This window comes from Mobula birostris, chromosome 31 (assembly GCF_030028105.1).
Source record: "Mobula birostris isolate sMobBir1 chromosome 31, sMobBir1.hap1, whole genome shotgun sequence".
NCBI lineage: Eukaryota > Metazoa > Chordata > Chondrichthyes > Myliobatiformes > Myliobatidae > Mobula > Mobula birostris.
The window spans coordinates 18,506,170-18,530,589 of NC_092400.1; the positions used below are offsets into that span (position 1 = coordinate 18,506,170).

The 24,420-nt window shown below is 39.3% G+C and overlaps 1 protein-coding gene across 4 annotated transcripts in view; it reads left to right on the top strand.

Annotated features, from left to right (window-relative positions):
• The window catches only part of clip1a (CAP-GLY domain containing linker protein 1a), a 148,453-nt gene that overhangs the window by 20,798 nt on the left and 103,235 nt on the right, over positions 1–24,420 (top strand). For all 4 annotated transcript variants that reach the window (XM_072247818.1, XM_072247820.1, XM_072247819.1 and 1 more), the window contains exons 2-3: positions 13,817–14,008; positions 20,746–21,305. In XM_072247818.1, coding sequence (XP_072103919.1) covers positions 13,915–14,008; positions 20,746–21,305 — 654 coding nt within the window. In that variant the 5' untranslated portion in view covers positions 13,817–13,914. The remainder of the gene's footprint in view (positions 1–13,816; positions 14,009–20,745; positions 21,306–24,420) is intronic.

Sequence of the window (24,420 nt, forward strand, 5' to 3'; positions counted from 1 at the left end):
AAGGCTAACTTAGTCCATTAATTCTTTTTCTGAAGTTTTTGGAAAAGTAATTCCTTAAATTTTCCTACAGCCTGGCCACGTGGTTCAATATGTCAAGTTGTAAAGCTTCTACAGTATAATTACCATTCCCTTTAAGAAAGCCAGAAAGTACAGGGTCAGTCTCCAGGACAGATGTCTGTATGGATAAAGAAATACTCTTGGGCTGTTGCCATCCATACAAACACTAATGAGGAACAAGAGAAGGCTACCTGGTTCCTAATCTTCCACACAATACGATGATGTGGAATCTCTGTTTGTAACCTCAACTCAATGTTCTTGAATAGTTCCAGCAATTTATCTTGCTGCTTATCAAGCATCAATCAATGTTTGCCCGAAAGATAATCGAAGTCTTTTTAATGCACTGGTAGCAAAGGCCCTCAGACTTGCCTCCTGAAGAGAGCATGGACCAGTTGGCTAATATTAGAAGTCTCTTAATGAAATTCATGATTTTATGAAGCATATCCCTCACTGCACCTGTTAAACTGCAATGATTTGAATATCAGACCCTTGCTGCACAAGATGCAGAGATCACTTTTACATCAGGTGCAAGATTTTCAACACAAATGATAAAGCTGACTTGCTACCCATTTTATCCCTAGCACTATCTGTGCAGCCGGCTGGTGGCGTAGTGGCATCAGCACCGGACTTTGGAGTGAAGGCTCCTGAGTTCGAATCCAGCCGGCTCCCTTGCATGCTTTCCATCTGAGCTGGGTTGAGCTTTGAGCTAGCAATTCGGCCTAGTAAAAATAAGAAAGCCTGCTTAAAAAAATGCTGTCATGACGGCGTCCCAATGGCTCCACTCGGAGTTAAGGGCTTTCTTCTTTCTTCTACTGTCTATGCAGCTATTCCTGCACATCAGTCCATTCCAAAGCTAATTGTTCAGGCTTTGAATCCACTTCTATGGAAAATGGCCTTTCTTTTTGTAATGGTTTCCAAGTTGCTCTTGAACATTGAATTGACTTTATTACTTACATTCCTCAGATCCATGAGGAGTAAACCTCCTATATCCTTTAGAAAACCTGCAATACCTAAGGACTTTCCAAACCAGTTTCTCACTTTGCAAGTGCGAGCTTACCTCAAAAGTGTAGCTGAAGGCTACAGTAGAATCTCCTGAAATTATGGAAGCCATTTAAAAAATGCAGGAGCAACACATAAAATGGAGGATCTCAGTGAGCCAGGCATCATCCATGGAGGGAAGTACATAGTTGACGTTTCGGGTCATGGCCCTTCTAAACAGTCCAGATGAAGGATCTCAACCCAAAATGTTGACTGTCTATTTTCCTCCAAAGGTGCTGCTTATGACTAGCTGAGTTCCTACATCACCTTAAAAAGAAAATCTGCAGATGCTGGAAATCCAGGCAACACTCATAAAATGCTGCAGGCCTGAAACATCGACTGTACTTTTTTTCCATAGATGTCTCCTGGCCTGTTGAGTTCCTCCAGCATTTTGTGTGTGTTGCTCCTCCATCTCCTTTGTGCGTTGCTGCATTCCAGCATTTGCAGTTTCTTGTATCTCTATAAATACAGTTTGTTCTTTTTTCTAGGTTTATCAAAGAATTGAATTGACTTTATTTCTTACATCCCTCATATACATGAGGAGTAAAAATCTTTACATCATGTCTCCGTCTAAGTGTGCAATTTGTAGTAAATTATAAATAGTATGTACTACAAGACAATCAATATAACATAGAAATACGGTTGTGTCAGCATGAATTAATCAGTCTGATGGCCTGGTGAAGAAGCTGTCCCAGAGGCTGTTGTGCTGGCTTTTATGCTGCGGTACCGTTTCCCTGATGGTAACAGCTGGAACACTTTGTGGTTGGGATGACTCGGGTCCCCAGTGATTCTTCTGGCCCTTTTTACACACCTGTCTTTGTAAATGGCCTGAATAGTGGAAAGTTCACATCTGCAGATGAGCTGGGCTGTCCACACCACTCCCTGCAGAGTCCTGTGATTGAGTGAAGTACAGTTCCCATACCAGACAGTGATGCAGCCAGTCAGGATGCTCTCAATTGTTTCCCTATAGAAAGTTCTTAGGATATTGGGGGCTCATACCAAACTTCTTCAACCGTACAAGGTGCAAGAGGCACTGTTGTGCCTTTTTCATCACACAGCCATTATGTACAGACCACGTGAGATCCTCGGTGGATGTTTATGTTGAGGAGCTTTGTAAACGTAACTTTGCTGGATCAAATAACGACAGCACAAAAAGATTGTTACTTATCTTTTCACCCATTTATTTCTTCGAGCTCAGCCGGCAAGTGAACTTGGACCTGACATCAGGGAGAGACCCTTTCTCATTTCCCCAGCGGTTCTACAAGTTCACTGCCAGATGTCAGAGTTGTCAGAAGTTATAAGGCCACCGATACAAAAGAACAAATCAGTTTGATAACCATTCCGGTCAAGTCAATGGACTATTGATACAGAGAACCATCAGTTGATAACTATTCGGGTCAAGTCAATGGACTATTGATACAGAAGTACAATCAATTTGTTGGACACTCCAGCCACCTTAATTAAAGAAAAGAATGTCCTACCTGGTTTGCTGGAGCCACAACTTAATTACAAAGAGAGAACATCCGTCAAATATATGCTTTAAGAAAGGAATGTTCTTTCTAATTTCCATCAGGTACAGCTTTTTGCCAAAATCAAAAGGTGTGAAAAGCCCAAAGACATCTTATGTGGATCTGGGTGAATTTTAATCATCTTGCTCCAAAGAAAGCAGCTGTGAGACACTCTTCAAACACACTGCAGTCACGGACATAGTCAGTACTGAATCCATTGTTTACAGGAATCTTGAGCATCACCCATTCCCTTAAACTTTATCGCCTTCACCCTCTCAACCCCAGATCCATTGATGTCAACAGGAGCTAGCCTGTCTCCATTCTTCTTGTAACCCACAATCAGCTCCCTTGTTTTTGCGACGTAGAGACAGAGGTTGTTTTTTTGACACCACTGTCAGGGTGATGACTTATTCCCTGTAGGCAGCCTCATTATTATTTGAGATTAAGCCAATCAGTGTAGTGCCATCAGCAAATTTAATTAGCATATTGGAGCTGTGGGTGATGACACAGCCATAGGTAAACAGGGAGTAAAGGAGGGGCTCAGTACACAGCCCTGTGTTGAGGGGCAGAGGTGAGGGAACCCATTCTTACCACCTGCCGGCAATCTGATGGGAAGTCTAGGATCCAGCTACACAAGGCAGGGTAAAGGCTGAGGTCTCTGAGCTTCATGGCAAGCCTGGAGGGAGTTATGGTGTTGAAGCTGAACTGTAGTTCAAGAACAAGATTCTTAGATAAGCATCCTTCTTCTCCAGATGTGTAAGGGCGGTGTATAGAGCTATGGCTATTGCGTCATCTGTTGATCGATTGTGTCAGTTGGCGAATTGTAGGGGGTCCAGTGTGGGTGGTAGCAAGCTGCAGATGTAGTCCTTGACCAGCCTCTTAAAGCATTTGCTTATTATTGAGGTGAGTGTGACAGGACGCCAGTCATTCAGACATATTACCTCGGTCTTTTTAGGTACCAGAACAATGGTGTATGTTTTGAAGCGGAAAGGCACTCTACACTGGGAGAGGGAGAGATTAAAGATGTCTGTAAGCATACCTGCCAGTTGTGCCGCACACCCCGAGTATCCACCCTGGGATGCTGTCCAGTCCTGCACCCTTGCGACTATCCACTCATTGGAAGCACCTGCGGTACTTTGGCCTCAGAGATGACCAAGCTGCCAGTTGCATCAGCGGCTGTCTTCAGGGGATCAATATTGGTGACATCGAATCGAGCGTAAATAAATAAATAAAGTTTAGCTCATCTGGGAGAGAGGCAGCGATGTTGGAAACTCCACTGCGTTTAGCTTTTAAGTCTGCGATGATGTGCAGAACTTGTCATAAGCTGCGTGTGTTGGTGGAGAGTTGAGTCTGAATCTTGTTCCTGTATTGTTGTTTCACTGCCTTGATGACTTTGCACGGATTGTAGCTGCATTTCTTGAGTTCCTGTTGGTCACCGGCAACGTAAGCTCTGTCTCGTGCGGTAAAAGTGCTGCTTGCACAAAACGGTTGATCCACGGTTTCTGGTTTGGATAGATTCTGGCCAATTTCTGGAGGACAACGTCCTCGATGCACTTCTGGATGAAACTCGTGACCTCACCTGTGAACTCAGAGGCATCCTGATCATGGAACATATTCCAGTGGACGTCATCAAAGCAGTCCTATGGCATGGAGGCCGATTGGTCGGACCAACTGTGGACAGTTTTAACTATGGCCGCCTCTTATTTCAGCTTCTGCCTGTCCCTCAGCAGCAGCAAAATGGAGGAGTGATCTGATTTTCCAAATGGTGGGCAAAGGCGTGCTTTGCATCTCCTTATAAATTTCTAGCACTTACAAATTCCACAGATGTCTGTTGATTAATCCAATAAACAGAAAATACTTTGTATTTCCTCTGTAGCGAGCTTTCAGAATGTCACAACATATTCTGAATCCTTTTTCCAACAGTATCATTTTAGAGGGGCCAGAACCTTACTGCTGCTTTATCTGGAAGAGATTCACAGATGACTTTTACATAAAAGTTGATGAGATCTTTTCCCACAGTATCTTAGTAAGATGCTTTTAGGTCTGGCCTGATCTAGTTGAATGCATGAGATGATAATTTAAGAAATCACAGTATCTTGAGTAATAAAAATGTTATCTTCAGTCCAACATTCAACATGGCTGGTGTTTGGATTGTTAAGAATGAGTCAGTTTAGTTTTACAATTACTGGAAAAACCTTTTGGACTTTTGGATACCAACACAAAATAAAAAGAAACATGGAAATTTATATGAACTTGCGTTTCTGATGTTGAAACATTGCTCCTGGAAGTCTGCTACTGCTCTTGGAGGGGGATGGGTGGATATCACCTAGTTTCCTTCATGTTGTAATGCCTCTTGATGTAACCTCAATTTTTTTTTAGTTTCGAGCTTTTATTTGACAGCAAAGCATATTGCAAAAGTTGATTTAAATAACTTTTTTTTGTGAATCCTCAAGTTCAGAAACTTCTATGATAGTTATGCTTTGTTTTCAGTTCTATGGTGTGAGAGGCTTAAAGAATGATTTGTTTGACTAAGTCCATATATTAATGTTTGACTGGAATCTCCATTTTAAATGGCATGCCAAATTCAGACAGATCAAGGCAAATATCGAGCCTTACAATCCCAATTATTCAATATTATAAGCAGCAGGCTGAGGGTAACAGACACCAACTGAATCAACAAACTCATTCGTACGGCCAGTGATGTTGTGGGGATGGAACTGGACTCTCTGACGGTGGTGTCGGAAAAGAGGATGCTGTCCAAGTTGCATGCCATCTTGGATAATGTCTCCCATCCACTACATAATGTACTGGGTGGGCACAGGAGTACATTCAGCCAGAGACTCATTCCACCGAGATGCAACACTGAGTGTCATAGGAAGTCATTCCTGCCTGTGGCCATCAAACTTTACAACTCCTCCCTTGGAGGGTCAGACACCCTGAGCCAATAGGCTGGTCCTGGACTTATTTCCATCTGGCATAATTTACATATTATCATTTAATTATTTATGGTTTTATATTGCTATATTTATACTCTATTCTTGGTTGGTGCAACTGTAACGAAACCCAATTTCCCTCAGGATCAATAAAGTATGACTATGACTATTATAAATTGAGAATTAATCTGAAATGCAGATTAGCCAATATTAAATATAATTGATGGGGAGAAAGCCCACCAAGCTCTGGGAAAGAGGTGGTTAGAGTTTTGACAGGTAGCATAGAGATCATGGACAGTCTGCTTTATATTGGAAGAAGCTGACAATTTGGTTTGGAAGAGCTGCAGGCGTCTATCAAAAACTGCATGGAGAATAAAGCCAAAATGAAGCAGAAACGGGAATTGTGCCAATTGGATTACGGTAGATGACCTCACCGGGCTAACAGGTTTTAGACCATAAGACATAGAAGCAGAATTAGGCCATTCCACCCATTCAACCTGCTCCACCCTTCCATCATGGCTGATTTATTTCCCTCTCATCCCATGCTTCTGTGTCCTCCCCGTAACCTTTGATAGGCTGACTAATCAGGAACTATCAACCTCAGTTCTGCCCCCTACACTCTTGAATTTCTGGCATTTTGCTAAGGTGAAGACCAATGCATAATACTTATGAGGTTCATCTAACATTTCTTTGACCCCCCCCCCCCCCCCCAATCACTACCTCTCCAGTGCAACCAGTGTCACTTTCCAGCAGTCCGATATCCACTCTATGGAAAAGAATACAGGCAACGTTTTGGGCCAAGACCCAAAACAGTGACTGTATTTTCCATAGACGCTACCTGGCCTGCTGAATTTATCTTGCATTTTGTGTGTATTGCTTGAATTTTCTCTTTGCGATATCCACTCTCACCTCTTTTACTCTTTACATATCGGAAAAAACCGTTGGTATCCTCTTTTATATTACTGGCTAGCTTATCTTTCATATGTTATCCTTTCTCTCCTTGTGGCCTTTTCCGTTGCCTTCTGTTGGTGGTTAGAAGCTTCCCAAGCCTCTGACTTTCCTCTCATTTTTGCTGTATTGCATGCCATTTATTTTGCTTTTATACTGTCTCTGACTTCCCTTGTTATCTATCGTTGTCTCATCCTCCCTTTAGAATACTTCGTCTTTGGGATGTATCTTTCTTGTGCCTTCAGAATTGCTCCTAGAAACTCCAGCCACTGCTGTTCTGCAGTCATTCCTGTCAGTGTTCCCTTTTTAATCAACTTTGGCTAGCTCCTTTCTCATGTCTCTGTAATTCCCATTGCTACACTGCAATACTGATACATCTGACTTTATCTTCATTCCCTCAAAATGCAGGGTGAATTCTATCATTATGATCACTGCCTCCTAAGGGTTCCTTTGTCTTAAAGCTCCTTAATCAAATCTGGTTCAGTTACACAACACCCAATCCAGAATTGCCTTTCCCCTAGTGGGCTCAACCAGAAACTGCTCTAAAAACCCATCTCAAAGGCATTCTACAAGTTCCCTCTCTTGGCATTCAGCACCAATAGTTTTTTCCCAGTCTACCTGCATATTGAATTTGTATTAGTATCCAAAAATTGGTCATGTTTTACCATAACTGTAAAACAAATGCAGAGTAGATGTGGCCCATTCCTTGTACATACAATGGAGAAGCCACTTGAGTGACCTCCATACTTTTTATGAGATGTGGCCACAGTTTAAAATCTTTCCTGATTGATCAGACCCAAACTATTTGCCTGTTCAGGAGATGTGGTAACAAACATGTAAGCACACAAACTTGATCCTAATTTATTATCATAATTAGAAAACATAAACAAACCATGCAAAATACTACATAGCAAGTCACATAGATTTACACAAAGTTTTCAGCGCTCAGGATTCTTTGTCACCATTTGATTGCCATTGTGTTCGGGGGAATTCCAAATTCTGACTCCCTTGTGAAACCACCCCTGGATTAGATTAGATTAGATTATGAGGCCATGCAGTCCTCTTTTATTGTCATTTAGTAATGCATGCATTAAGAAATAATACAATGTTCCTTAAAATGCCAATTATGATTTCCAGCCGTCAGTTGAAGTCCAACAAAACCAGGGAAGGCAGTTTGATATTTATAAGCTTCTGAAGGCAGAGAGACTGCAGAACAGACAAACTCTTTGACCTATTCTCATGCCATTAACTCCACATGGATTCTTTCATTCAAACAAGTGTTCAGCATACCCTCATAAATCTATTAGACACTTTAATGGTCACTCTTATCTATTCGTCCACCAATGTTTTGGACACAATGTTCCTAGGATTTACAAAAGATCATTAATATTGCATATAAGTGATAAACCCAAATCCGAAAAGAATCCATCAAGCCAACTTGACAGACATCTGCATTTTAATACTGTCTGAATCCAACTGCTATCAGCAAACATTCTATAGATATTAACAGTGTTTGCCTTGTACAGAGACTCTGCAAACATTACTCACGAACAGACATGTAGACTGCACATGCTCCAAGGTGTGTTCAGGGTCAACAGCAACCTCTCACTGCTGCATGGAGGTTCCCACCTATTTCAAAAGGGCTTCATTAGCAAGCAGAGAAGGGTGAGGTGCTTCAACTGTGTGGCTGTCCAGAATGTCAGGCTGCTGTTTATTGATTACAGTTGAGTGTTAAACAGCATCATCCCCTCAGTACTAATCAATAAGTTGCAAAACCTGGGCCCTTGTACCTCCCTCTGCAACTGAATACTTGACTTCCTCATCTGGAGACCAGTGAGTGAGGATCGAAAATAACATCTCCCCCTCGCTGATAGTCAACACAGGCACACCTCAAGAATGAGTGCTTAGTCCACTCCTCTACTCTCTCTCTCTACACTCATGACTGTGGGTATGCACAGGTGAAACACCTTCATAAATTCGCCAATGACACAACTGTCATTGGCAGAATCTCAGATGGTGATAAGGCATACAGGAGTGGGATAGATCGACTGGTTGAACAATATATCATGACAAATGTCAGTGATAATAAACCTGATTTTGATCTTGTAGAAGGGCATAGATAGTCTTTTATTTCCCAGGGTTGGGGAATCAGGAACTAGAGAGTATAGGTTAAAGGTGAGAGGGCAGAGATTTAATAGGAACCTGTGGGTCGGCTTTTTCGCCCAGAGAATAGTCTGTATATAAGAGGAAGTGTTTGATGCATGTACTTCAACATCATGTAAAAGACACTTGGACAGACACATGGATATGAATGGTTTAGGGATAAGAGACAAACACAGACAAATTAGACTTGCTTAGATGGACATCTTGTTTGGCATGGATCACATGCACAGAAAGGTTCTTTTTCTGTACCTCATAGTCATAGACTATGACTCTAAATATGAGTAATGCAGTTAGTAATTTCCATTAAATTCATGATGGCATAAAATAAAACCACATTGATATATTTAGATGGCAGCCTTTTTACTTTTCCTCTAGAGCAGAGATTGATGTGTGCGAACACCTTTCTGGTAGGTCACAGATTCATGTGCAGGTGCCTCTGGCTTTACTTGACCACCATCACCTTAACTGAATTACTGTGAGCTCTGCTGCCTATTGCCTGTCGTAAACAATTCAGGTCACAGAAGCATTCTTTAACCATGTTGAATGAAATTCTCCCCCTCTAAATCTCTTTCTTTCTGCTTGTCTCTTGTTCTGGCTCAAAGTTGAAGAACTGCTGCTTCAAAACCTGTGTAACGTCATATGAGAGTTATCAAAGCATATGACTTGAAAGCTTAAGCTTAATGTGATTTTGTTTTGCCCCAGTAATTGAATGAATGTATTGTCTGGAATTTCTTTCTCACACTTGTTGATAATTTTAGATATATTTAGCCATTAAGTGAGCGAGCAGTAAGAACATATAGCTAGCAATGTGGTTAAAAAATAAGTAACTGTAAGGATCAGGATGTGAAACATTTGAAATTGTACTTGCACTTTAGAATGTGTCAGTTCCATAAGCACAGATGCCTTATCATTGTAAATAAGATTTGTAAGTGCCATAGTAGGGCCTTAGTTATAAGTAAGCAAAGGCTTGTTTCTCATCTTTGATGGGACTATATTTGTATCTACAGACTCTCAGTATGGTGGGTGACTCTTAAAATCTTTCTGAAATTTCCTATTAAGAAACTCAGTCTAATGTCATAAGATGCTCAGTTTTGGGATAATTATGATTGACCAATGAGTGCTAGTCTTACTGACAATGTCCAAGCTCTATTAATACATTAAAGCAAGTATGTTTCTTATGGGGCAGATTAGGATGCATTGAATTTACACTGTTTCTTTGAGCTGAGTAATGGTGCAAAGAGTTTTAAAACTGAAATTCATAAATTAACGGTTCGCTCCAGTCATCTTGATTGAAATAATTAAACAGTTTTGCTCTTTTAGAGAGTGGAAACCCCATTATGAAAGTGATCGGTAAAATTTGTGGGGATCAGTTGAAGATTTGCATTCATTTCTAATGCTTGGTGGTTTGCTTTGGAATCTAAATTTTCTCTTGGTAATTTGTAGTTTGTTTATCTTTTGCTCATTGTGGAGTACATTCATCAAATCTTGAATGCAGTACATGAGCAACCCTCTCACTGGACTCATATATAAACCTGGCATGTTAGCCAACTCTGCTAATAGCCACGTGACTCAGCGGTGAGAAGGCCACCTTTCATAAGCTACATACATCTAGGGTCACACATAAAAGTTGCTAGTGAACGCAGCAGGCCAGGCAGCATCTCTAGGAAGAGGTGCAGTCGACGTTTCAGGCCCGTCAGGACTAACGTTAGTCCTGACGAAGGGTCTCGGCCTGAAACGTCGACTGCACCTCTTCCTAGAGATGCTGCCTGGCCTGCTGTGTTCACCAGCAACTTTTATGTGTGTTGCTTGAATTTCCAGCATCTGCAGAATTCCTGTTGTATATATCTAGGGTCGGTATGATTTGGGGTTCAACCAAGCAGGAAAGTTAGGATGTTCCCATCAAGAAACATTAATTGTAGTGAATGCTGTGTAAACACTGCGCTTCTTGCAAAGTTATCATTTGCCAGAAATTTAACAGGTCATACACCAGCATAAAATTACAAAAAAAATATATTTTCAACTTTGACAGTTACAGAAAAGGAAAAAATTAAAGTTTGAGCCCTTTACAGTTAAATCAGTCCAATATGCACATAAACATTGGAGCTTATTTCTGGAGTAATTGGGGGTATCACTTTGCTCACACTGAAACCACATTCTGCGTGAAGGACACCAGCCACAGTTCAAACTTTCCTCGAAGACATTCTCAAACAAACTGGCTCTCTCAGGAGCTTTGGCAATTCCCCCATGCAGCCATTCATCTGCACAAATCACTTCTAACAAAGGGGCCTCTCCTTCGAGCGGCATTCTGCGGCATCTTCCTTTGTGCCCCGCTCAGCAGCTCCCCTTCAAAACCCCAAACCAGGCTACTGTCCTTCAGAAATCTGACCTCGCCCAACTCTCCTGAATCTTCCCCTGGGCAGAAAGTGACAACACATACCAAGACAAGACAATCCTGGTTGGCTGACACAACATTCCTATGTTGGACAACATGGCTCCTTATCTTTAGCTGAAGCCAAAACACTGTTACTAACACGACACACTGCTTTAGCAGAAAACTTCTGAAATAAAACTACCTCAGAGCATAGCTGTAGAAATCTTAACCAGAGCATTACACATAAAACATTGAACAATATATCCAGGAATAGGCCCGTCAGGTCATGATGTCTGTTCTAAACACGATACCATATTGAAATCAATCTCTTGTGCCTGATTTGTATCCTTCCATTCCCTGCATGTTCATGTGTTCATCTAGAAAACTCTTACAACACCACTATTGTATCTGCTTTAGCTTGTAACCATTTGAAAACAAAATCTATATCAACAATGTACTTGGTAATCTGACAAAATCAATGAGATTTTGTGAAAATAAAACTTACTTATTGATGTTATTTAAAGAAGTGATGTGTTGTCAAGAAAGGTGAACCAGTGGAAGCACTATATTTGAATTTCCAAAAGGCATTTGAACATTGCAGCATTAAAAGTTATTGTGAAAAATAAAAAAACTCATAACGTAGGAGGTAACATGGTGAAATTATTTTTTGTGGTGAGAATAAGAGAACCATCATCTAAATGATAGGTGGCTGAAAAATGAAGAGGATCTGAATGACCAAGTGCATGATTTGCAGACTGTTTGTACTTAGTTACAGCAAGTAATTAGGAAAGCTAACAGTGTTACTGTTTATTGCTGGGAGAATGCAAATACCGGGAGTTTATACATCAATTACACCAGGCTAGGACTACATAATACAATACTGTGTACAGTATTGTTCTCTGTAATTAAGGAAGGATAGAAATGCATAGGAAGCAGATTGGAGAAAATTTATTAGGCCCCTACCTAGAATGGCTCACAAGACAGAAGACAAGGTAGACTTGTATCCTGGAGTTTTAAAGAATTATAACACATGGTGTTCAAGGTTCTTAATACAGTACAAAGCAGAGTAAACTTTTACTTGTGGGCGGTATTGTTCAAAAATGAATTGCCTTTTTAAGATAAGAATTGAGGCTTCTTTTTCTCTGAGACTTGTGTCCACTTATCTTGAGGAGTTGATTTGAATGCTTGTAACAATTTTTTTTTCTGTTTGGAACACATTAAGGAATGCAATACAGGAGGAGTTATAATTCTGTAAAAAATGGAAGAAGATTTTTTTTACTATTGTTGACAGATCATTTCAAGGGGGCAGTGATGCAAGAATAACCATGTATCAAAATAATTTAGAAGATATTAGAAGATGAATTTCACTCAGATTTCAGGTGAAAGAATTTGCTTTTGGAAGTTGGAGTTGAGAGAAAATACTAAGCATTCAGAATTCAAGGATATTGCCAGGATTTTTACAAGGATGTTGCCAGAACTTGAGGACCTGAGTTATAGGGAGAGGCTGAACAGGTGTGGACTTTATTCCCTGGAGCGTATGAGAATGAGAGGAGATTTGATAGTTATATAAAATTATGTGCGGTATAGATGAGATAAACGCAAGCAGTTTTTTAATTCCACTGTGCATGGATGAGATTAGAACTAGAGGTCATTTGTTAATGGTGAATGGTGAAATGTTTAAGGGGAACATGTGGGGCAACTTCACTCAGACGGTAGTGAGCTTGTGGGACCAGTTACCAGCAGAAGTGGTGGATGCAGGTTTGATTTTGACATCTAAGAGAAATTTGGAAAAATACATGGATGGGAGGGGTATGGACGGCTATGGTCTGGGTGCAGGTTGATGGGCCAGGTGGCCTGTTTCTGTGCTCTAATGTTCTATGATTTTATGATTCTAAATTAATTGTAAAAGTTAATGAAGGAAAAAAAAAAGACCAGGGAAGAGTTACAGGAACTAGGTTATTTGATGAGGGTGGAAGAAGGCTGTAAACAATGAAATGAATTTGGTTGTTTAGCTTGTTCCTAATAACTGAAATCTAAGGAAGGCATTCCTAATAGTGGATGCAGTAATTGTTAAAGCATTTTAGGAATGTGTTGAATTCATCTACCTGCATGTTGTTAGCTCCCTCCTGTGTTTAGATAATATTTAGTTAGTTCCATTTTGAAAGTGAACACTATTCCATGGTGAGTTGCAAGGGACCTTGTAAAAAATGTGTTGATACACTGAGCAAGAAACACCAACACGTTATTTTCTTTTTTTTGGATGGAATTAATCACTGGCTTCTGTGGTGTATGGTCATTAATAATGCATGAGATTTATAGTTTAATTATATGTTATTGCCTTTGATGTTTAAAAATGTATAATTACATATTGGTAACTGCTTTGTGTTTTAATATAACCATGTCCTTGCATGGTGAGGTAATGTGTAACTGGGAATATAATCAAAGGTCATGTATTTATTTAATAAATAAAAGGACAAAATATTACAAGTGATTATCAAAAATAATTCAGATAGGAAGTGTTCTGTTACAAAACATTGAAACCTTGTTTGACAAATGAGTAAAAATCTTTAAATTGCATGTTTGGGTTCTAAAACAGGAAAAATTATTATTGTTCAAAAAAATACAAGCATAGCATCGGGAAGAACCTCATTGAAGTCATTCATAGGAGCTCAGGCATGTGGAAAAGAGCATTGTGCTTTGTCAGGAGGAAGCTGTTTTATGTACTGCTTCCTGCAACACTTTAAATCCATTTGATGGAGGCTGAAATATATTTTCACTCTCTAATGTTCTGTCTGCAGGTTTTAAATGAGCTTATCTAAAAACAGTGCAGATGATTCGATGATTTGGAAACACTTTAATTGAAACAAAGGCTGGAATAAGGAAGCAGAGAAGAAGGATGAGTCTGCTAAAACCTAGTGGGTTGAAAGCTCCCAGCAAGATTGCCAAGCCAGCAAGTACTGCAGTGAAGCAAGCGGCTACACAATCTGCAAGTAAGTCATTAGAATCTCCTGTCTAGACTTTATGTATGTTGTAAATGAAGTCTAGGTTAACCATTGTGGAAGATTTTGCTTTGCTTTACGTCTTGGAGCAGTGCTTTGTTAAATCTGTTCGATGGAGATGTATATAATGAGATTCATTGCACAATTCTACTGCTGTCTTCTTAAGGTCTGTTGGGCTTTAAGCTTCAACTGAGGTAGCTAAATAGTAAGGTATTGTTTTAGGCTGCATTATTAGTATGAATACTTGCACAGCTTAGGTAGTCAAATTTCAACCTTTTTAATTGCCTTATGATTCAGTTGCTTTCTAGTTAGTTGCATGCTGATTATTTCACACAATGACGAATAGAGGAATATCCAGTTTTATGAGATATAAGCCAACAATATATTTCTGATTTGGCAATTCGTGAGTAGTAAGTTGAAATTTTCAATGCTGTCCCTTTGTACTTCCCATTTACCTTTGTATTCATCTTTTAAATACTGGCACAATTCCAATATAGAACAGACTTTAATACTTAATGTGGCTTTCTGTGGGCTGTTCAACATTTAGTTCATTAATTGAAATTAGATTTAAATGTAACCTTTATGTAGTATGATGGGTGTGGTGAGAGGAAAGAAAAGGAAATAGTAATTCTGTTGTAGGGAAATGACAGTATGCGGTTTTGAGGCTGTAATGAAAGATTAACGACATTGAATCTACAGTGATAAAGCACTAGATATCATTAAATTTGGTGAGTGAGATGGATCCATAATTAACTGCAATAATGTGAGTTAACACTTAAACATGTTTTTTTTCTTTATGGTTTCAGTGTCTCTGCTTTAAATAATTCTGTGTCATAGTTATCCTTAAATGAAATCTTAAATTATTTACAACATTTTAATGATTCTAATTTGTATACCTGTTGCTTCAGTACTATTTCCAAAAGATGTACCTGAAAATAACCTTTAGGGAATCCTGTAAGTTTTAACTTGCAAGTTGAGTCAATGGTGACGATGGCAAATCCAATGTCAGCATTCATTTCAAGGGGTCTAGAATATATGAGCGAAGATGTACTTCATAATACTGAGGCTTTATAAGGCATTGGTCAGACTGCATTTGGAGTATTGTCAGCAGTTTTGGGTCTCTTTTTAAGAAAAGATGCGCTGGAGGGAGTTCAGAGGAGGTCACTGGAATGATTGGGTTAATGTACAATGAGTGTTTGATAGCTCTGGGCCTGAACTCACTGGAGTTCAGAAGAATGGTGGGGGGGGGGGTGGAAATCTCATTGAAACCTATTGAATATTGAAAGCTGAGGTGGAGAGGTTGTATCCTATATTGAAGGAATCTAGCACTAGAAGATAGCCTCAGAATAGAGGGACATCCATTTAAAACAGAGATGAGAAGGGATTTCTTTAGCCGAAGTGCAGTGCATCGGTAGAATTCATTGCCACAGACAGCTGTGGAGGCCAAGTCAATGAGTATATTTAAAGCTGAGTTTGATAGGTTCTTGGTTTGCCGGGGTGTCCAAGGTTATGGAGAGAAGGGAGGAGAATGGGGTTGAGAGGGATAATGAATCATTCATTATGAAATGGTGAAGCAGACTTGATGGGCCAAGTGGCCTAATTCTGCTCCTATGTCTTATAATCTTACTTCACTGCTAAAGCTAAAACTTGATCATGGAAGAAAAGGTAATACTGCAACATTTGTTCATCTGCAATGACAGATAAATTACGTAAGAGATTGCAAAAACTTAAGTAAATGCAAGGAGAATGGTAAAAAGTACATGATATATCCCCTTCATTTTAGGAGACAATGTATGTATTGATTGTAACTGGCATCAATACCTGAAGCTCTTTCCTGTAGTTGTGTATCTCCTATGTAGTAGAGAGCAAAAGCAGACCAAATATTGTAAGATTTTGGATGTTGGAAATCAAAAACATTTTCATGATTATGGGTGTTGTCATCATCCCCATTTGCGCTTGAAAAAGATCTTTTGCCCAAGCAATGAGGAACAATGGCAGGCATCCCTGTCATGATAGTATGTTACATGGAGACAACTCTGAGTTTCACAGCGGATGTCCAACCTTTGACCATTCTTTGGCAATAAATTGCAATTTCATTAACAAAAGTAACAATGTGAAGAAGAGAGAACAATGTAATTTCATTACCAGGAAAATCCAGAACTCTTAATGACAGTGATGTGGAACTGAGTAACAGAGGACCCTGGTTTATAAGTTAGCAGGTCAGATCTAAATTGTGCATGGGGATACCTGAATTGGTCATTTTCAGCTGGTGAATAGGGAAAAATTGATGAAGATTCACATCCTGTTTGAAAATCCAAATGACAAAATCATAGGTAACACAAAATAAGTCCAGCTTGAGATGTCCCAACATTTCAAAAGTTTGCGGATAGTCAATACTTAAAACAAGTGAATATCCTCTTGAATAGGGGACTAGTGGGATTCCTTAGAAAGTTAGGATGAGTAAGCCACCACTTCGAGGAAAATAAAATGGATAAAGAACAAAAACTGAAGCCATTTAGATCCAGCGAATCCAGTATCGTCAATAGAGGAATTTTGAGTATGAAATTATTGGTTTGAGGAAGTTTTCCAAGATGATTATAATTGCATTACATGATTTATGTATAGTAGGGTTCTAGACGTTGATAACTTTGTGTATTGTACGACAGGTTCCAGGCAGTACTGGAAAATGATACAGATGTAGAGGCTGGTTTTATTTAAACCCTCTATAATATAATAACTGATGCCAGTGGGAACTATGCAGGTAATAGCTGTGTGACATTGACAATTATTTTGAAGAATTCTTAATGAGATGCTCAGAATCAAAAGTAGAAAATAACAGTTAAAATTGAAGTAAGGAGAAGAAATAACTGAAGCAAGGGAAGGAAAATAGAGTGAAAGAATGAAAGATGTTGTAATAAACAAGTTATTTTCAAATCTCCCATGATTGAGATTTGAGGAACTGAGACCACTGTTTACAAAGAAAAATTAAGATTTGGAGATTATTTGGGAACAATTAAGCCTTAATTTTTTTTTATTAAATTCAATTACATTTGAACAGACAATCTGTAACTTTGAGTATGCTTATTTGGTATATTGTGGGGAAGAATGCTATTTTAGCAGAGCATCAGAAAAAGCAATGAAATGTAGACATATTCTGAATTTCATTTTTAACTGCAGAAATTGCTGTCATATTTAATGTTTGTGAGCACTAACTCACTGAATTTTTTTACTGCAATGTTTGGGCTACTAAATCAGCTTCTGCAGGATGAATATTTGTACAGTACAGCGCAGAAGTCTTAAAGGACGTGTAATAAATCTGTAAAGTGAAGGTGCTTCCAAAAATAATGAAATAAAAAGTTTCTAAATAAAAAAAAATTACTGTAAAGAGCAGTAAATAGTTTTCTTCATATTCTTCAAATTCCTGAAGAAGGTTAGAAGCATAAAAATGTCATTTTGCCTTCATGGGCAAACCTTGGCTTTGAGTACTAGGTTCAAACCTTGAGTTAGACTTCTGACTTTGAGAAGGTTGCACGTGCTTTGGATTTGAATTCAGGCAGCATGTTCATCTTCTGCTTGTTGGAAATCATAGTCTTCTTTAAAGAGTGGGGGATACTCCCCTGTGCAAAAATTCTCTTCAATGTGAAAGTCAGAATAATATCCTCAACTAAATCAAGTGGCTTTTCCGCTTTGGATTGCTTATGTGATAGAATTGCATCATGATATTTGTTTACATCATATAAAGTAATTTTGTGGAGCTTTTGAAGTATTCTGAAATGTTTGAAAAGTTCTCCCAAGTTAAAATGAGAGTGATCAAACTTAGTTTTGTATTCATCATCAAGTCAAATTTGAAATACAGAACTTAAATCGGGCAAAAATTATTGTTGGCCTAGATAGTCTGAGGAAATGTCAGCAGGTTTGCCTGGAAAGTCCCAAACTTGCTGGTAGTTTTGTTTTAAATTATTTCCCAGCTGTCCTTCGATGTTAGAGACTTTGCCACCCGGAAAGTAAAGTTGTGGAAGTTTTTGGAAAATCCGCCCACAAGTTTAGACCTGGTGCAGGACTGACAATCTCCTTCTGATTCAAATTTCTGATCATCTGGAATATTCAGAAACTTTTGCAACATTTTGAAGGGTTGACAGCTGACTAAATTCGTCAGGCTGGCTAAGCCAGTAGTGATGCTCTCTCTTTTCGTCGCAGCATTTCCTGAATAGAGCTTGTTAGGATAGGGAAGTGACTCCTTGCTGTCTGCATCATTTAGACATATAAGCTGTCCCCAGGTAATGAGCAGGTTTTTTTTATATAGAGGTCTTAAAGTCAACTTGACACTTGTCAGGAAATATATAATCATCACTTGATATGGTAGACATACCTCCACAGTATTGTATCAAAATAATATCAAAAACACATAAAGCTGATTAAAAGTAGAGAGAGTAGATTTACTCCTCTGCTTTTTTTTCTCCAGTCCTGCCGAAGAGTCTCGGCCCGAAATGTCGACTGTACCTTTTTCCATAGATGCTGCCTGGCCTGCTGAGTTCCTCCAGTATTTTGTGTGTGTTGCTCAGATTTCCAGCATTTTCAGGTTTTCTCTTGTTAAAAGTAGAGGGGAAATTTGTTCTGACATTCAGAGAAATGAACGTACACATTTGTTGGACTTTTTAAAATAAAGCAATGGAAGCTTACATGTATGTAAGGATGGGTATCCATACATATCCAGGAATTATGAATGCCTGACTGATGTGTACAGGTCACATAACATGACAGCAAAAGATTGTTAAGAAGCTGAATATGTCAGAAGTGGAAATCTGAAATAAGAACAAAATCTGCTGGAGTTACTCAGCAGGTCAGGTATCACCTCTGCAGAGGGGCAGAATTAATTTTTCAGGTCATTGGCCTTTAACAAATAATTGTAGGGAAATTGTTTATAACATAGTTAAATGCTTTTCAGAAACAGTGAATCAAGCAATTACTTTTTGTTGATTCAGAATGGGTGTTTATTGCCTTTCCAATCTTTAAGAAGCACTGAAGGATTTCAGAATGATGGCACAAATTATGCTTAACAAAATCTTGCAAACAACAGATGAAGTTAATAATTAATTTACGTGGCGTTGGTGCAGGGATAAATCGTACTGAGGAATTGCTGGCTGTTCACAAATTAATTTGCATCTGAATAGATGGATTAAAACTCTATTTAGGATTTGAGAGACTTTGGAATATGTTGCATTTTCTTTACACAGATTTCAGCTTTCTACATTCCATTTTCTAGAATTCTTTGGTGAAACCCAAGTCTAATGCTGCCCAACTGAAAGTGTGCTTTGCTCAGACATTTAGTCATTGCCCCTAACATCACTGTCATTGTCTCTTGTAGCAAATTCTGATTGTCTTCACTGATGCAAAGCAGCTTACCTGTTTTTTTATATGAAGCACGATATAAAAGTAATTTATTGTGAAGCTAAGATCTTAATCTGATCGAGATAATATGATGAAATTTTGTATGTGAAGTTTGAAGCATTAACTTTCTGACTGCAAGCCTGCTGTATTATCAATTGATCAAAGTTGGTGAGGTTGTTGTACAGCAGTCATGATGGAATCTGCTTTTTTAAAAATCTATTGAAAATCCTGTGGAAACTATTGAGCATTGACCTTTCCAGTTGGTTTTCACATCTAGAGAGTCTGCTAAACTCAATGCAATTGCTTTCTCTCCTTTTCCAACTAAATAAATATGATAACCTTAAATCCAGTGAAGATTTTTGATGTGAAAAGATGGTATTTTCTTATGAATGTATGGTGCAACTTTAAATCGGAAAATACATTTATTGTAGTCAGAATCATGGTGCAAACTTTATTTCATCTCAATAGCTCTCGGTTACAAGATAGTTACAACTAAAGGGCACTTTAGTTAAAACAAGTGCATAGAAATTTCTTTTTGCATATGGTGATGAAGCTTTGGGATTCTCTATCCCAGATGATTGTCGAGACTAGCTTTATTGGAAGTATTTAGATGGAGGTAGATAATTTATTGAAAGATTGAAGAATTGAGGACATGAGTAACTGGCACAGAAGAAGAGTTGAAACCAGTGCAGATCAGCCATGATTATGGAGTTGTACAGCATGAAAACAGCTCATCATGCTCATGCCAGCCTTTGTCCATCTACTCAATTCCCGTTTTCCCATACAAGATCCATATGCTTCTATGCCTTGCCTGAGTAAATCTCTCAAAGTGAAGTGATTGTATCTGACTACACCACATCCTCTGACAATAAATTCCAGAAATCAACCATTCGAGTGAAAACAAAACTTTCCCCTCAATTCCCTTTTAAAAATACTCCTCACCTTTAAGGTTTGCTCTTTTTTTTATTGAATAATATCGAACTATAGGCAGTCTTGAGGGACCAGGTAGATTACTCTTGCTCCTATTTTATTGTGTTCCAGTGCCTAAGAACAGGAATATTAGCCAAAATTTCTGGTGCACATCAGTTAAACTCAGGTTTGATCTGCCTGTAATGTCTGTTGGTGTAATAATTTCATTATGCTTACTGTCAACAATCACAAATGAATAACGATATGCATGATTCTGTACAGACATTAATGTTCATGGAGCTGTACTCTGACAAGAAATCATTGTCAGTTAGACTTGAGGGGACATTATCAAAAGGATAAGTAACTTTTCAAAAGAAAATGGCAAGTATGATTTCAAGTAATTGCTATTTTTTTTTTCCTCTGGTATATAGCATCTGTTGCTACCACACAAAAAGCATCATCTGGAGAGAAATCTTCAAGCACATCCACCACGGAGGCTCAGGAAGAACAAGTGTCTGACTTCAGAATTGGAGAACGCATCTGGGTAAATGGCAGTAAACCTGGTTACATCCAGTTCCTTGGGGAGAGTCAGTTTGCCCCTGGCCAGTGGGCTGGAATTGTTTTGGATGAACCAATCGGTAAAAATGATGGTTCAGTTGCTGGCGTTCGATACTTCCAATGTGAACCGTTGCGTGGAATATTTACAAGACCTTCAAAGTTGTCGCGAAGCCCGGTGGTAGATGGTGAAGCCAGTGGTTCACAGACTCGGGCAACATCTGCTTCCAGAGCAACATCACCCACATCTACGTCAGCCAGTGCTGCAGCAGCTCCATCTACATCAACTGCACAAAAAGCTGCGCCAGGTGCAGCTCAGGATTCTGCAGCTATGTCCAATCTCTTAAAAACGGGAAGTGAATCTGTGTCGAATCTCTCGGAAGCTGGTTCTGTTAAGAAAGGGGAACGTGAATTAAAAATTGGAGACAGAGTCTTGGTAAGTTTGCTGTGTATTTAATGTTACTCAAGTAATTTTCATACAACTTGGACAAAGCACAATTTATTGGAATGTTATGCTAATCTCTGCCTCACCACCTAACATTACAAAAAGCATTCCAGAATCTTGCCCCTTCCAACCCCTGGTGCTCACAAACTTCAAACTGCATCCTTGACCCAAAGTAACACTTGCTGAGAAAAATAGAAGCAGAGAATGTTGGAATCATCTAGCGGGTATGGCAGTTCATGTTTCAGGTCAAAGACTGTTCATTTGATACTGCATGAACCTGGTAAATGTTCCCAGCATTTCCTGTTTTTATTTCCGATTTCCAGCTTCTGTTTTTCACCTTGTGGGGACAAAGCTGGATATAGATTTGGGAATCATTTCAAAGTAAGTAAATATATAGAACAAGAGTTATCAAATTACTTTTAATATTCACAACCTAATTTTTTGTCATGATAATAAAGAAACCAGATCTATGTTTCTTCATTGTCCTGATCATATTGAAAAAGCTATCTCCAAACTATCTTCCAACGCATTTACCAACTATTAAAGGCATCTGTTAGTCTTGCGAGACCATGGATCTGCGCCTGGAAAGTCTTCATTCTCCAGGGCGCAGACCTGGGCAAGGTTGTATGGAAGACCAGCAGTTGCCCATGCTGCAAGTCTCCCCTCTCCACGACACCAATGTTGTCCAAGGGAAGGGCATTAGGACCCATACAGCTTGGCACTAGTGTCGTCGCAGAGCAATATGTGATTAAGTGCCTTGCTCAAGGACACAACACGTTGCCTCAGCTGGGGCTCGAGCTCACAACCTTCAAGTCGCTAGTCCAATGCCTTAACCACTTGGCCACGTGATCTATTTACTAACTGCTTGTTAACCTAAGCCTGTAATACACACAAAATGCGAGAGAAACTCAATAAGTTGGTCAGTATCTATGGTGGGGAATAAACAGTCGACATTTGGGGCTGAGGTCCTTCATCAGAACTGGAAAGGAAGGGGCAAAACCCAGAATAAGGAGGGGGGAGGGGAAGGAATACAAGCTGGTAGGTGATAGGTAAGATGGGTTGTGGGGAGGGAGGATGAAGTAAGAAACAGGTGATGGGTGGAAGGTAAAAGAACTAAAGAAGGAGGAATCTAACTGGAGAGAGCAGTGGACCTTGGAAGAAAGAGGAGGAGGAGGAGAATGCCAGGAAAGTGAAGTGTTACCTCAATTGGAAGGACTGTTTTGTGCCTCAAATGGTGGTGAGGGAGGAGTTGTAGGGGCAGGTGTAGCACTTGTCACGCTTGCAGTGATGTGCCAGGAAGGAGATCAGTGGGGAGGGATGACAGGATATGGGAGTCATCTGGAGAGCGGACCCTACAGAAAGTGGAGAGGGAGGGAAAGTGGTAGGATCCTGTTGAAAGTTACAGAAATTATGGAGAATGATATGTTGGATATGGAGGCTAATGGGGTGGTAGGTAAGGACAAGGGGAACCATGTCCCTGTTCTGACACTGGGAGGATGAGGTGAATGCAGATGTGCAGGAAATGGAGGAGATGCAGGTGAGGGCAGCATTGATGGTGGTGGAAGTTCTTGGAAAAGGAGATCATTTCAGGTGTTATGGAATTGAAAGCCTTATCCTGAGAAGGATATGATGGACATAGAGGAACAGAGAGAAAGTTATAGCATTTTTACAAGTGAGAGGGTGGTAAGAGGTGTAGTCAAGATAACTGAGAGTCAGTAGATTTGTAAGAGATGTCAGTGGATAGTCTGTTTCCAGGGATTAAGACTGAGATCAAGAAGGAAGAAGCGAGGTGTCAGCCAGCGATAGACCAACCAAATACGGTGGCAGGGTGGAAGTTGGGGACAAGTTTGAAATTGAAGAGCTCAGCCCTGACTGTCTTTGTCTTTCTGTTAAATTTTCTCCAATGCCTTTGTGTTTATCCTTACCTCTATTTTCACCAGTATTAAAGGATGTTACAGGAATCCAGGCATGAGTTTGTGCTGGAGTATTGTCGTACAATGCTTGGTGTCTAATTGAAATCTCAGTGTCAGTTTTGTCTCAATGCCATGCAGTGATCATTCACCCAAATGCAACACTGGAGTGTTGCCATCTAATGAGTATTGGAGTAAAACATCAACTCTGAACCATACATTTTAAATGTCAAAGTGCTTCCCATTTTGTACCGATCTGACATATTTTGATATCTTGGATACAAACATGAAAACACTGTTAATTTACCTGATTTTGTACGCCATTTTCAAAAAAGGATTCTGATGACAGGTCAAGTTTTTTTTTGAATGGTAGGGTTACTGCTTTTGAAAATTTAACATATTACAGTCAAAAATGATTGTTCTTTCCATTGAAAGAATATTAGCCTGCACAGATGATCTGTGCCCTATTGAATCATTGGCATTTTCTTCTTTGTTTTTCAGTTTATGATATGGTTTTCTCATATGGGTATTTATACTTGTAATGTACTTGTCACTTGCCTTCTGTAACTTTCGTCATTCTTGGCAGTCACCCAACTTTTCACTTCCCTATAATTTTAATCTTGATTTACTTTTTTGTTGGATCTGTGCTTTGTAATTCAACAATTTCTTTCACAGCTGAAGTGAGTTCATTTGCCCTGTCATTTTCCAGTGTCAGACAACGATAGTTGGTAACAGTGCACAGAAGTGATTTTCCTGATTCTGGCCACTATCATGCCTTTTCTGCATGGATATTCCTACACTACACTTGGCTCCTCTGATTAATGGAGACAAGAAATCTTAATATGGCAAGTCCATGGTAAAGTGAGTGTAAATTGCAATTATAGAAATCCTTATCTCAGAAAGAAGCCATCCAGTCCATGCCTGAAGTCACAATTTTTTACCAAGAACCCAGGGAGTGTTGTTTTTCAGTTCACAGCATGAAACTGGATCAAGGGGTTTGTACACACAGTAATTTATACTGCCTTTATCAGCTATGGTCCTAAAATTTAAACTATCGTTGCTCAGCATATTTTCTTTACCAAATATCAGAGGGCACTCTATAATATGCATAACATTATAATGGAATGCAGACCTTTTCTAAAATAAACTATATATTTTTAAATAATTTTGCTTAAAGCATATACCTACATTCCATT